Source organism: Sciurus carolinensis, chromosome 4 (genome assembly GCF_902686445.1).
Source record: "Sciurus carolinensis chromosome 4, mSciCar1.2, whole genome shotgun sequence".
Lineage (NCBI taxonomy): Eukaryota > Metazoa > Chordata > Mammalia > Rodentia > Sciuridae > Sciurus > Sciurus carolinensis.
The window spans coordinates 167537442-167551228 of NC_062216.1; the positions used below are offsets into that span (position 1 = coordinate 167537442).

The 13787-nt window shown below is 45.3% G+C and overlaps 2 protein-coding genes across 3 annotated transcripts in view; one reads left to right on the forward strand and one right to left on the reverse strand.

Annotated features, from left to right (window-relative positions):
* The window catches only part of Fam227a (family with sequence similarity 227 member A), a 76995-nt gene that overhangs the window by 58962 nt on the left and 4246 nt on the right, over window positions 1–13787 (reverse strand). The window contains exon 1 of one of the 2 annotated variants that reach the window (XM_047551356.1): window positions 2013–2182. The exons of the other annotated variant lie outside the window; for it this stretch is intronic. The gene's annotated coding sequence lies outside the window, so the exon portion shown is untranslated. Of the gene's footprint in view, window positions 1–2012; window positions 2183–13787 lie in introns of those variants that run through there. 2 annotated transcript variants of the gene reach the window in all.
* Cby1 (chibby family member 1, beta catenin antagonist) lies at window positions 2555–13364 on the forward strand. The gene is made up of 5 exons (XM_047551361.1): window positions 2555–2663; window positions 8571–8686; window positions 11344–11449; window positions 11534–11652; window positions 12682–13364. The coding sequence occupies exons 2-5, from the start codon at window positions 8609–8611 to the stop codon at window positions 12760–12762; spliced, it is 384 nt and encodes a 127-aa protein (XP_047407317.1). The 5' UTR covers window positions 2555–2663; window positions 8571–8608; the 3' UTR covers window positions 12763–13364.

Sequence of the window (13787 nt, forward strand, 5' to 3'; positions counted from 1 at the left end):
CAGGCCACTAGTACCATACCTCCTCTGAGACCCCCACAGTTCTACTTTCATCTCTTTATGACAGCACTTAAAATACTGAACTGGAATGACTTGCTTCTACATCTTTCTCCATTAGGCCAATAACTCCTTAGGGATTCTGTTCACTCAGTGTTTGATTTCTTTTAGACTAACGGTCCATACTTCTTTATGGTGCAAAAAAACTATACATTTTGGCTGCCCCAGGTCACTAGACTGCTGGAAAGGCCAGTTCAGGCCCTGGACAACATGATTCCTCCCTCCTGCTCCCAGCCGTTAGCCATACAGGCCAAGAGGAAGGGGCGAGAGGAGACAGGTACATTTTAGGGTTTCTCAGCTGTCTCCCACCCATTCCCCACCACGATTGGAAAACTACAACACTTTCTCAGAGAAGCCAGACTTAGGCGACTCTGTCAAGAAGCCTTCTTTGGGGTTGGGGATGTGGTCCAGTGGTAAAGTGCTTGCCGATCATTTGCAAGGCCCTGGGTCCTATCTCCAGAACCTCACATACACACAAAGCCTTATCACTCAGGCCTAATGGGAGGACCAAAAAGCATGTTTCTTAGAGAAATGTTTAAAATACACACTCTCTTCCCAGCGGTTTTTTTTCATCCTGCCACTTGGGAAGGAGGAGGAGGGAAACTAGCTTTACTGAACAGCTACCCTAGGGCCGGCATTGCCAGGGGCTCTACCCTCAGACAGCATGCATCTTGGCCACTGAGATGGGAATGTCCCATTTAAAGTTAAGGAGTTCTAGCATGTAAAAACAATGCTGGTCTTGGAGCCAGACAGACTTCTATTCACTTTAACTTTCAGTCATTCAACTACTGAATATTGCCCACAAGCCAGCAGAGTGCTCCTACTGGCAACAGGATGGTGAACTAAAGCAGACTTGAACCCTGCCCTGATTGGGGGGGGGGGGTATATCTACTGCGGAAGACTTGTAAAAATCAAATGATTACATAAATAATTATAATTCATGAAAAATAATTATTAATTAAAATGAATTACTACTATCACTATTGCTCAGAAGGTGGTGCACAGTGCTGAGGACTTAAATAGTGTTTTGACCTAATGAAGGAAGTCAAGGAGTTAATTCAATCACAGGGAGAGGAAATCATCATCCAGGCAAGCACAGGGCAGCAAGATTAGAAAGGTGGGAAGAGGGAGACCCAGGCTACTCATCATAGTAGCTTCTAGCCACGTGTGACAATTTAGTCCCTTAATGTGGTTGCTGTGACTAAATAAGTTAAATTTTAATTTATTTTTTTGGGTTGAACCCAGGGGCACTTCCACTGAGTTACTTCCCCAGTTACTTCTTTTTATTTTTTGAGACAGGGTCTTGCCAGGTTGCCGAGGCTGGCATGGAATGTGTTATCCTCCTGCCTCAGGCCCCCCCAAATCGCAAATTACAGACGTATACCACCATGCCTGGCTAAATTTTAATTTTAGTTAAATTAAAAAACTAAAGTCATGTAAAATTTAAAATATTAATTGTATTTAAAATGAGAATATCATGGACATAAGGAGTTTAATAAAACATTCATATTAATTTTACTTGGTTCTTTTGGTCTTGCTTTGACTTTACAAACTAACTATTAAAACATTAAAATTACATATGTGGCCTGCTGTTTTTAATGAACAGCCTGGGCTAGACGGTGCAGATGCTGGTGCGAGGACACGGAACTCTCCGCTCTGCAATGCAGTGTGGTCTAGCGGGGGACTGCACCTCTGGGTTCTGCCCCAAGTTGCATGGATGACGTGGTACATCCACTAGGCGGCCAGTAAGTATTCTTCGGATAACCCGAGTTTTTTAATTTGCCAATAATACACGCTCTTAGGACTTCCGGAGATGGGGTTCTCTGCCCCTGGCTCACTGGGCGACTCCGGAGCGGTCCCTGGGCCTCGGTGTCCTTCACCTGCCGACGCCCAGGAGCATCAGGAAGTGGGGAGAGGCCGCCGCAGTGGGGTCCTCACGGCGCCGCTCCACTTCTTACCTAAAAGCTTCCGCGGAATCCGACGAACTCGGGGCGGGTTTCCCCGCGGGTCCCTCAGGGGACCCAGCAAAGTTCCGGCTGGCACCAGCACGCGGTCCACATCCAGCGGGACGCGGCGCCCTTTGCTCTGTGGCCGTGGGGGCGGAGGGAGGAAGGGCGTCGGGAGAGACCCATTTTGCTACTGTGAGGCGTTCTCCAGGCAACACCGGGCGCGGTCCCCACTTTCACCTTTTCCACAACAATGGAACCGCCTGAAGCCTCCCGGGAGCGGGCGAGACGCGGTTACCAAGGTGACGCCGGCGGGGGACTCGGCGGACCGGACCAATGTGTTCCTAGGGAGGGTGAGCGCTGTACCTCGTCTGTCTTCTGACGCGGCCTCTTACAACTCTAAGCCATTTCGTCCCTCAGGTCTACTTGATATACCAAAGGGAGTCCGCCAAGAGTTTCCGGCGCCTCGCGTAGGCGCGCGTCGGGTAGTCCCCGCGCCGGCACCCCCTCTTTCCTCGGTGGTAGAGTCCGGGGCAGGACTGCGCATGCGCGCGGCCGAGAGGGGTTGGCCAGCCGCGGTCGTGGCGGCGGGTGACAGGGGCTCGAGGGGTTTTCCCGCGAGGCCTCGGGTTGGTTTAAACGCCGACTTTCGGGACGCATCAGGTACGTGTCTGAGCCCGGCGGGCAGCGAGGTCTGGTTCAGTGCAGGCGGGCGGGATGCGGGGCCGCCGGAGGCGGCTGCGCTCGGGCCCGTGTTTCCTGGGTGATGGACTAAGTGGGATGGTGATTCCTCCCCGTGGCTCGGCCTGAAGGTGATTAGCTAAATCGTGCCTGTCCAACAGCCCTGGTGGCCCGGGTGCCCGCGAGACCCGTACCCGGCTGGCGGTTAAGCTTTGGGGAACACGTTTCCCTTTGAGAAGCCAGTGAAAGCCAAAAATTTCTCCGTTGCCTTCTCATTGGAGTTAAAATAGGGTAATGGATTTTATGACCTGTTGGAAACACAGCTTTGCACATTGATTAACAGCTAGTATTATTATCTGTAGATGGGGACACTCTCGATCATACTTCCCAAGGTCATTGTGAGGACCGAATGCTACCATCCATGTCTTATAAACAGTACACTCTTAACAGTTTGTGAGCTAGGTTCTGTTATCACTCGTGATTACAAATAAAGAAGCCAGCCCCAAGGGGAAAGAATGCTGGGGTCCCACTGAGGGTTAGCAGCAGAGTGATGTTCGATAAGCTCGGTGCTCTCTCTTCACTTCCTTTGTACTGTGCCCTCTCCCCTAAGGAGTTTCACTAGAGGGAAGGCTGCCCTGGGCCAAGGGACAGCTTGTATCTCAGGTCTACTCCGCGGCCCCAGAATCCCAGGAACTTTCCGGAGTTGTTTATGGATTATCATATCTGATTTAAAAGGAAGACCCTTCCTTTTCTTCATCTGTAATACAGTCATAGGGTTGCTTAATCACAGGAACACATTCTGAGAAGTGTGTCATTGAGGGGGGAGTTGGTCTCATTGTTGTGCAGACATGAGAAAGTGTACTTTCATGAAACTGCGTGGTACAGCCTACCCTTCACCTAGGCTATGTGCTAGGTATTGTACTGTATACCTAGAGTACTTGTGGCATATGTGTGTTATAACCTATTACTCCTAGGGTCAAAATGAACAAAACAGGGCACCAAATCAAGCAGAAGAGAAAATGATGCAAAATCAAGAGACAGGTATAGCAGATGTCTGAGCCTGCTGTTGGCATTACATGGTGTGCTGTCTTATAAACAGAAGCAGTGTTCCCTAATGATAAAAATTATAGTATAGCAAACACACAAACCAGTAACATATTTGTTTATTATTATATATGCCATATGTAATTGTATGTACCATACTTTTATAGGACTGGCAGCGCAGAGCTTTTTTTTTTTTTAAAGGAACAGTTTCCTTTTTTTTATTTTTAGTTGTCAATGGACCTTTATTTAATTAATTTATTTATATTGTGCTGAGAATTGAACCCAGGGCCTCACACATGCCAGGCAAGTGCTCTACCACTGAGCCAAAACCCCAGCCCCAGAGCTCTGTTTATAATGCCTTTTACTGTGTTAAAATGGCCATGATATCATTATGTGGTAGGGATTATTCAGCTCCACTATTATATATACAGTGTTGTATATGTGGTGCATTGTCAACTGAAACATCATTATGTTGTGGGTGACTGCATGGTTGAGAGATATTAAACGTTGTGAGAACGAGTGAGGTGCCTCAGTTAAAAACCCGAGAAACTAATTAAAGTGCCAAGTTTTACCAAATGAGGAGCAATTAGGCCTGGAGCTGGTTCTGTTGCACTCAGACATAGTGCTCTTAGCCTAACTGGGGGATTTGGCTAGAACAACCTGGCTTACTTTTCCTTCTTTAAATATCTCCAGATGTTTGGAGGGGCAGAGGTTGCTTTTTAACTGTTGTTTGTTTGTTCATAAGTGGTAATGTGAATGTTGCCATTGTAATAATTCACTAAATCCAGAAGAATAGCTGAGCATGGTGGCACATGCCTGTAATCCCAGCAACTCTGGAGGCTGAAGCAATAGGATCATGAGTTCAAAGCCAGCAATTTAGTGAGGCCCTACGTAACTTTTATTTAGAAACACTGTCTCTAAATAAAAGATAAAAAGGGTTGGGGATGTGGTTCAGTGGTTAGGCACCCTTAGGTTAAGTCTCCAGTATATATATATAAAAAAAAAAAATCCAGAAGTATATTCTTTAAAATGTCTATTTTTTTGTACCAGGGATTGAACCCAGGGGCACTTAACTACTGAGCCACATCCCCAGCCCTTTTTAAATATTTTGTTTAGAGACAGGGTCTTGCCGAGTTGCTAAGGGTCTTGCCGAGTTGCTTAGGCTGGCTTTGAACTCATGATCCTACTGCTTCAGCCTCCAGAGCCGCTGGGATTACAAGCAGGCACCACCACACCCAGCTCTTTAATGTGATTTAAAATTATATTGTATCACATGGAATTGCCATTATTTGACCATATATATATATCAGTTGTAGAGGAACACAATACCTTTATTTTATTTGTTTAATTTTATGTGGTGCTGAGGATTGAACTCAGTGCCTCATGCATGCTAGACCAGCTCCCCACCACTGAGCTACAACCCCAGCCCCTATTTGACCATTTTTTAACCTATAAAATGGCCAGTTCTGTCATCCTTCTCCCCTTTCCATTTTAATCACTGTGTAACTGTGCCAAACACTTTATTTTTTTCTTTTTGTTTTCTCATGGAAGATTATATTATAAACTTTGTTCTACAGCTTGCTTTCTTAAAGTGTTTTGAGGTTTTTGTGGCCAGTCCACACAAAGTTCTCAATTTACTGTACCATTATAAGAATGTGCCACATGTATGTAGCTACCTCAACCCTTGGTAGATATATTTTGGATTGTTTCATATTTTTTCAGTTATCAGCAATAGAGAACATTATGTTTGTCAAAATCTTTCTGGAGTATAAAATATTAGAAATAGATTTGCTAACCAAAAAGTGTGCACGTTTGAAATTTTGCCTAGGCAGTGGGGTGCAGGCCTGTATGCCAGCTACTTGGGAGACTAAGAGAGGAAGATTGCAGTGAATATGGCCCAGAAGTTTTCCTTTATATTCTCATTGGATGCATGTCTTACTAATTATCATGTTGTTATGATAGTTTCATACCGTGAATTCTCTTTTTTTTTTGGTACTGGGGTTTGAACCTATGGGCATTTTGCCACTTAACTATATCCCCACCCCTTTTTATTTTTTGTGTATCGACAGACACAGGGTCTCACCAAGTTGCTGAGGCTGACCGAGAACTTGTGATCTCCTGCCTCAGCCTCCTGAATTGCTGGAATTCCAGATAGGTGCCATCCTGTCTGGCTGTTTCACATAGTTTTAAGGAAATCTTCCCTTCTATTTTTTGGCCAGTTTCTTCTAAGACATGATTAATACATTACCACTTTTATCATAATGTGTTGAAGGAAGACTTTATACATAGGAGCAGGAAGATGAGAATGCTGCTTTTTTGTTTTCTCACTTGAACTTCCTTTGATGTTATCTTCAGTTCACAGATTCTTAGAAGGAACTTTTTAAGCTAATTGTGTGCTTTAAGTTAAAATTGAGTTATAAATGGGGAAAAATGAATCTTAACCCCTATCGCACACCATATACAAAATTAATTCTCATTTAATGAATTACAGTTCCAAATATAAAAAGTAAAAGAATAAAATCCCAGAAGTTAACTTTAAAAATTTTCATAAAAATAACAAAAAAGGAGAAACAACAAGATATAAAATTTATCTTGACCTTGGGATAACAAAAATTTCTTAAACAAAATATTTATTATCATTGAAAAATAATTAAAATTAGGAGCATTATTAATCAAAAGAAATCAATAAGAAAGCAAAAATGCAAGCCACAAATTGGGAGAAGATATTTTCAGCACTATATGTGTATATAACAAAAGACTAGCATATATAAAAGCATACATAAAAGGACCTTTATAAATCAATAAGAAGATAACAGACTACCCAGTAGAAAGCCGGCAGAAGAGTCTTACAGGAATATCACAAAAGAGAGTTTCTATATGTCCAAAGAATATATGAAAAGGTACTCTAGTTAGTGGGGAAAAGTCAATTAAACAATGCAACATCACAACATACTTACCAAAATGGATAAAATGAAAGAAATGTTGAGAAGGGTCCCTCGTACACTATAGTTAGGAGTATAAATTGGTACAGTAACTTTGGAAAACTATTTGGCAACATCTATTAGAACTAAAGATACAGGACTAGGGATATTGCTCAGTCATGCATGCACTTGCCTAGCATGCATGAGGCCCCCCTGAGTTTGATCCCCAGCACTGCAAAAAAACAAAACCCCACAGATATAGATATGGTGGCACACAAGTGTAATTCCATCTACTCAGGAGACCGAGGCAGATCCCAGTTCAAGACTGGCCCATGCAACTTAATGAGACCCTGTCTCAAAATGAAATTTTAAAAGGACTGGTGGTGCTGGGGATATAGCTCAGAGGTACAGTGCTTGCCTGGGATTCATGAAGCCTTGGGTTCAACCCCAATACCACCAGGAAAAAAAAAAAAAAAAAAAAGGACTGGGGATGTAGCTCAGTGTATAGGGCTCTGGGTTCAATCCCCAGTGCTGAAAGAAAAAAGAAAAAAGCTAAAGATACGAGTGCTTTATGATTCAACAATATTACCCTGAAGTGTAGAAACAGAACAGCAGTCATATGTGTATGGAGGTACATGTCCAAGTGTGTTCTTAGCACTGTTTTTGATAGTTAAACACCAAAAACAGTTCAAATGTCCATCATCTATAGAGTGGACAGAGAACTTTTGATATGCTCTTGCAGTAGGATATTATATACCCATGCAAATGAGCAAACTACTACATGCAACAACATGGATAAATCTCAAAAAACATGATGTTGAACGTAAGAAGCCGGGCAGGGCCGGTGCATGGTGCATGCTTGTAATCTAACCAGCTCAAGAGGCTGCAGGTGAGAGGGTTTTAGGCTAGAAGCCAGTCTCAGCAACTTAGAGAGGCTATAAGCAACCTAAGGAGACCCTGTCTCAAAATAAAATATTAAAAGGGCTGGGGACGTGGCTCAGTGGTTAAACGCTCTTGAGTTCAATCGTTGGTACCAAAAAAAAAAAAAAAAAAAAAAAAAAAAGCAAAATAAGAGAAGCCAGGTGCAAAAGAGGACTTTCTATAGGAGTTCGTGGATATAAAGTTGATGGATGCATCATTGGTGCTAAAATGCTCTGCACCCTTATCTGCATGGTGGTCGTGTGTGTGAAGATCATGAAACCTTACACTATGATTTTAGATTTATATCTATGTTATACTTAAATTAAAAAAATTGCCTCTGCTCCTTTCCTCCCCGCACACCTGGGTGATGTTAGTAAACCTACTTCACTGGGCCTTGTGTGAATTGTAGTAGATTACAGTCTTCTGAAAGCTGGTGTATGGTGGGTGGCGTTGTCAGCTCTGCCTGTTCTGGATCTCCTCTTCCCTTCAGACCTCACCGTATGTAAGGCACATGGACTGTCCGACATATGGATCAAGTGAAGGGTTCTAATATCATCCCCAGGGTGAAATACAAGTTTAATTTTGTTCTTCGAAATGGAGCATATGGTTGCTCCCAGAGCAGTTCTGACCCATGTTGCTGAACATGAGATGGCATTCCAAACCGCGAAGTCAGCGATGCCGATTTGTGACGGACCTGCCTGTGGTTCATGTAAACTATAGACCCATTTAGACCTGGGTTCAGACACTTGCTCCCACTCGAACCTTAGCTTTCTGAATGTCAGTTGTCAGCTGGGACGATAAGTAGCTTGTTGAAAGGTGGTTGTGAGTTAAATAAGATATTTCTTGCAGAGATCTTAGCGTACTGCATGGCACGTACAGAACAATCAACACCCGGGAGCTGTTGCCAGGCTTCTAATAGCCATGGAATAAAATGTTTTCATGATTTGAGAACAGTGGTATACGATCACTGATCCACCTGTTTGTTTGACATTTCTGACACTAGGAGAAGGGAAAGTCGGCCTTTCCTTTATCAGGCCAGAGATGCCTCTCTTTGGGAATATATTCAGTCCGAAGAAGACACCTCCTCGGAAGTCTGCTTCTCTCTCCAACCTGCGTTCTGTGAGTGTGGGGACTGGTGTCAGCTTGGTGTGCAGTGTGACTGGAATGCCCAGGGTGGTCTCCACTGGAGAGGATGGGCCTCCAGGCATCATCATAGGAGAGCATCCTTTTAATTCATAGTATTGCTATTGCTAAAACCACTTTTGAACTCCTATTTGGGAATTATTGCTGGAGTTTACTCAAGAACCTAAGAAGAGCTGGGCGTGGTGGTGCACGTCGGCAGACCCAGCAGCTTGGGAGGCAGGAGGATTGCAAGTTCAAAGCCAGCCTCAGCAATTTAGGGAGGCCCTAAGCAACTCAGTGAGACCCTGTCTCTAAATAATATATAAAAAGGGCTGAGGATGTGGCTCAGTGGTTAAGTGCCCCTGGGTTCAATTCCCAGTACCTCCCTCCCAAAAAAAAAAGAACCTAAGAAGACAGTCAATCTAATTATGACGTTTGGTCCCAAATAATACTATCCAACTTGGATTTTATTCCCAAGGCTCAGCCAGAAATCAGTCATGTTTAAGAATCAAATTTATTCTTCAAGGATGATGATTACCTTAGTGACAGTCAAAATGATTGAATACAGTTCCAAATGAGATTTTCTAAGAATATTTGGGAATATGCCCATAGCAATAGCATTGGAATAAATGATACCTTTCTGAAGCAACATACTACCCTTTTGAATGTATAAACTCTAAGTTTAAAAAGAATTAGATTACAAAGTCAGAGCACATGGAAATCCCATTTCCATTCCCAGCTGTTTCTCCTCCATCCTCAATACACAAGTACACATAGATCCCGTGCTCACAGTCACTGTCAGCTTTCCTAAAGTCTTCTGAGTATCCATGACCAGGTACTGGGTTCATCCTCCCCACCGTAATCCTGTCTGTCATTGCTGCTCTCACATGCCAGGAAATGATGTGTATCCTAGTTTCTCTGACCTTTTCCTACAGAGCTGATTGCACGTTAGTCCTTCACAGGATAGTAGGGTGGGGCAGCAAGGCTGTTCAGGCTGGCTTCACCCAGCTTTTGGGTCTTTGAGTCCACTGCCTCTGTGCCCCAGTTAAAATCAGACTAGGAGGCAGCCCCATTGTGACCAGGGCTAGGCATTCTGGGATCTGTTTCTGATGCCTGCAGGCCTCGAGCCTCCCAATCCTCTTTGTCAAAGAGGCAGTGCATCTGGGACATCCCATATCCTAGCCACATGGAAAGCAGGAGCAGCAGCGTGATTACATGGCTTCTGTCTCTGACTGTAACATGCATATCAGCCCTCTCTACAGTGTTTTACGTACTGAAAGACTTGTAAGGGGTGGCAGGGCAAAGACCTCCCCAGTGCTGTGTGTGGTTGCTGGTGGATTTATTAGCACCTCATCATCACCCGGTAACAGCTCAGATCATGGGAGTGAAGGCCTCCCCCCTTCCTTTCCTGTGCTCCTCTAGTGCCACTTGGGCTGCACAGGAGCTTCCTTTGTGCCCGTTACTCCCTCCGTCTTGAATCTTCTTTGCTGTTCATTAACTTTCTGTGTGCCAGACACTCTTCCGAGCACTGGCAATACAGTGGACTGAAGAGAAGGGGCCGATGAGGAATCAAATTGCGGCGCTGTAAAGAGCAAATATGTACCAGATCCAGTGGTGCACACCTGTAATCCCAGCAACTGGGAAGGCTGAGGCAGGAAGACTGCAAGTTCAAGGCCAGCCTCAGCAACTTAGTGAGACCCTGTCTCAAAACAAAATAACAAAAGAGCTGGGGGTTTAGCTCAGTGGTCAAGCACCCTGAGTTTAATCCCCAGTCCTTCCCCCACCCCAAAGCAAATATTTTAATGGGGGAGGGTATAGAAAATAAGTAAATTTGTATCTGGTGGTCATAAGTTGTAACTCTTATGGAGCAAAACAAAGCATAGAGCTGGGATAAGGCATGGCTGGCATTGGGACCAGGGAGTTGTCATTTTAAATAGGATGGTCAAGGAAGACCTGAGAAAAGGACATTGGCACACAAACCCTTCTGCCCGTTCCCGCTCCCGCCCCCGCCCCCACCCCCATCTCCCTTGCTAGGCTGAAAGCAAGGCAGAGCTGGTCCTGTCCGCCTCTGAACACCCAGTACCTAGTCCTGACCAGGGTGGGAACTCAGTGAGTTGCACAAGTATATCTGGAAATTGGACTGGCACACTTAAAACACTACTGTGAATTGGGTGGTAGAATTTTATCCTTTCTCTGTGATGTAAATAGCTCCATTTAAGTAAATGATAATTTAGAATACATTTTGAAAATTTTTTTCATTTTATTAAAAATTTACAGTGGAATTTGGATTTCTGGAGCTGTAGATATAGCTCGGTGATAAGAGTTCCTGACGTGTCCCAGTCCTACAAGGAAAAAGAGTGCATTCCTTAAGCTGTTAAGTGTCCAGTAGGTGTAAATAATTCAATTTACAAATTTCAGCATATATAGCTTTTTGGGGAAATGTCCGTGTTTAAAGCAGAACATTTCTCTTTTATAGTTAAAAATTTTTTTGTTACATATCATTTTGACTTTTTGGCCCTTAAAGATTATTAAAGGTGCTAGCTAGGTAATGATCAGAGGACAGAAACAGACTATCGGTCTGGAGTTAGTGGAAGTGAGCTGGGTCGAGGGTGCAGTTCTGGCCTCCTGAAGCCAGTGTGGTCTCTCACCCACAGCTGGATCGTTCAACCCGGGAGGTGGAGCTGGGCCTCGACTATGGAACCCCCACCATGAACCTGGCAGGGCAAAGCCTGAAGTTTGAAAATGGCCAGTGGATAACAGGTGGGCTGGGTTTCCTGCCATTTTGTCAAACAAGATTATAGAAGTAAACCTCCCTTATAACTAAGGGTTCCATCCTTCTGCCAGAGACAGGGATCAGCGGGGGTGTGGACCGGAGGGAGGCTCAGCGCCTTCGTAGGCGGAACCAGCAATTGGAGGAAGAGAACAATCTCTTGCGGCTCAAAGTGGACATCCTCCTGGACATGGTGAGCAAGGTGCTGGGGAAGGGATGTCTGGGTTTTCCCTTCAGGGAGGCTCCACCCTCATTGTTCCTTCCAGTTCATATCTCACAGGGCCTGTTATCCCAGGTACGTTGCTTGCATCCAAGGCACAAATTAGACACAGTCCCTACCTTAAAGGTCTGGAACAGAGATACACAGTACACATGATTACAGTGCCTTGTGGTATGGGTGACATAGTCTGTATGCTCTGATGTCAGCACACGAGAGAGAGGAGGTTACTCTGTCAAGTAACCTCCTGTCATGGAGCAAAGGATATTTGAGCTTAATTCTGAAGGATGATGGCAGAATGGAGGTTGGGATGAAGGCATTCCAGAAGGAGGGACCACTCTGTCCATGGCTTGGAGGTGTCCTATACCAAGTAGGCACCAACCAGTACCCAGAACAGATCTGCTGAGGGACACACACTGCATTAGCATTGATTTCTTATGGCTGTTAAAACCCAGTGACCTGCCATGTCTGGTGTTACAGGCCTGTAATCCCAGTGACTAAGGAGACTTGAGACAGGAGGGCTGCAAATTCAAGGCCAATCTCAGCAACTTAGTGAGATCTTGTCTCAAGATTTAGAAAAGTGGGGCTGGGGCTGCAGCTCAGTGGCAGAGCACTTGCCTAGCACTGGGTTTGATCCTTAGCACTCCATAAAAATAAATAAATGAACTGCAAAAATATAACTGCAAAAATAATTTTAAAAAAATATTTAAAAAGGGTGTGTGTGTGCTGGTGATGCAGCTCAGAGGTAAACACCCCTTGGTAGGGTCAATCCCTAGTACCACACACAAAAAAAGAAAAACAAAAGGTTGACCAGAGTGGATCGTGAACATTCTTGTGGTCCTGGGTCATCGGGGGTCACGTCTGCCCAGTTGCCAAGGGTTTCCCATCACAGGGGCCAGCAGTGTTAGAGGAATGCCAGGAAGCTCTTCCTTAGTGCAGAGTGGCCTTTCAGACCTCACACACAGTCCAGAAACCTGTTTGTAACTGCTGCTGCTTGATTTCCAGCTTTCTGAGACCACTGCTGAATCCCACTTGATGGAGAAAGAATTGGATGAACTAAAGAGCATCAGCCGAAGGAGGAAGTGAAAACCCAGAGACCTGTCAGGAGACTAGGGAGAATCCCACTGACCGGGGCGAGGGTGTGGCCGAGCAGTTTGTTTTTTAGCCAAACCAGTGGATTTGGTCCTGGAAGAGACCACTGCACTGCCCTCCTGGGCTGGCAAAAGGAAGGGGGCACAGGATGGAGGAAGCCAAGATGCCAGGTGAGGGCAGATGCTGGGAAGGCACGCCAGACGCACCACCTGGGGACGCCACACTGCAAGCAGATCTGGGGAGCGGAGGGCAAGGTAAGCCTTGGGAGTTCGCCACACGTGAGCACACAGCTGCATGTGTCCCAGTCATCCTGCTGGACGATGCTTTTGGGAGTAGTGGCTGAATCTCGTCATCTCACCCCCTCGTACTCAACCAGTTCCAAGAGCCGGATATTCAGGGACCAGGCATGAGCGCTCACTTGGTTCTCTGGCCTGCAGGCCACTGTCTCTCTGCCTTCAAAGAATGCTCGTCCCCCAACCCAGTCTCCTCTGGCCTCAGCTTCCCAGCATCAAGTGCTGGTCCTCATGGCAACACTATTTTTATGCTACCTTCCTGTTCACACTACTTCTCTTTTTATTAAATGGTGTTAAATATCATCTCTGTGGCCAAAATGACTGAAAAAAGCAGCATGGGTTCCTCGAGAAGTACGGAGCCTGGAGTCTAATCTTCTGTTGCTTCACTGAAAATGTGGTTTTCAGGGTTGGGGAAACAGTGGCCTCGAAGGAGACATTCCAGCTCTCCCAGGCACTAGTGGAGGCTGACCTTGAAGAGAAATGGTCTCTCTGTGCTCAAACTGCTCCCTCCACTATCTTGCTCCGGGAGGTGGGACTGGCTGGGACCTGGCAGGGCCTGGTGGTTGGCAGGAGAATTGAGAATTAGCATGTGTCAGCAGCTCCTGGGGTGAAATGGTCGCTGACAGGGTAGGAGTCCGGGAGCAGGGGTGTACACCTGGACCGTCACACACCTGGCACTGGGTTCTGCACACTGTCTCATTTCCCCTCAGCTCAGTCCTGTGAAGC

Excerpts from the sequence above, each read along its gene's own strand:
- Cby1 (XM_047551361.1), top strand. The coding sequence starts at position 8,609 with ATGCCTCTCTTTGGGAATATATTCAGTCCGAAGAAGACACCTCCTCGG. Across the intron at positions 8,687-11,343 it reads CTCTCTCCAACCTGCGTTCT|CTGGATCGTTCAACCCGGGA; the intron begins GTGAGTGTGGGG and ends TCTCACCCACAG. Across the intron at positions 11,653-12,681 it reads TGGACATCCTCCTGGACATG|CTTTCTGAGACCACTGCTGA; the intron begins GTGAGCAAGGTG and ends CTTGATTTCCAG.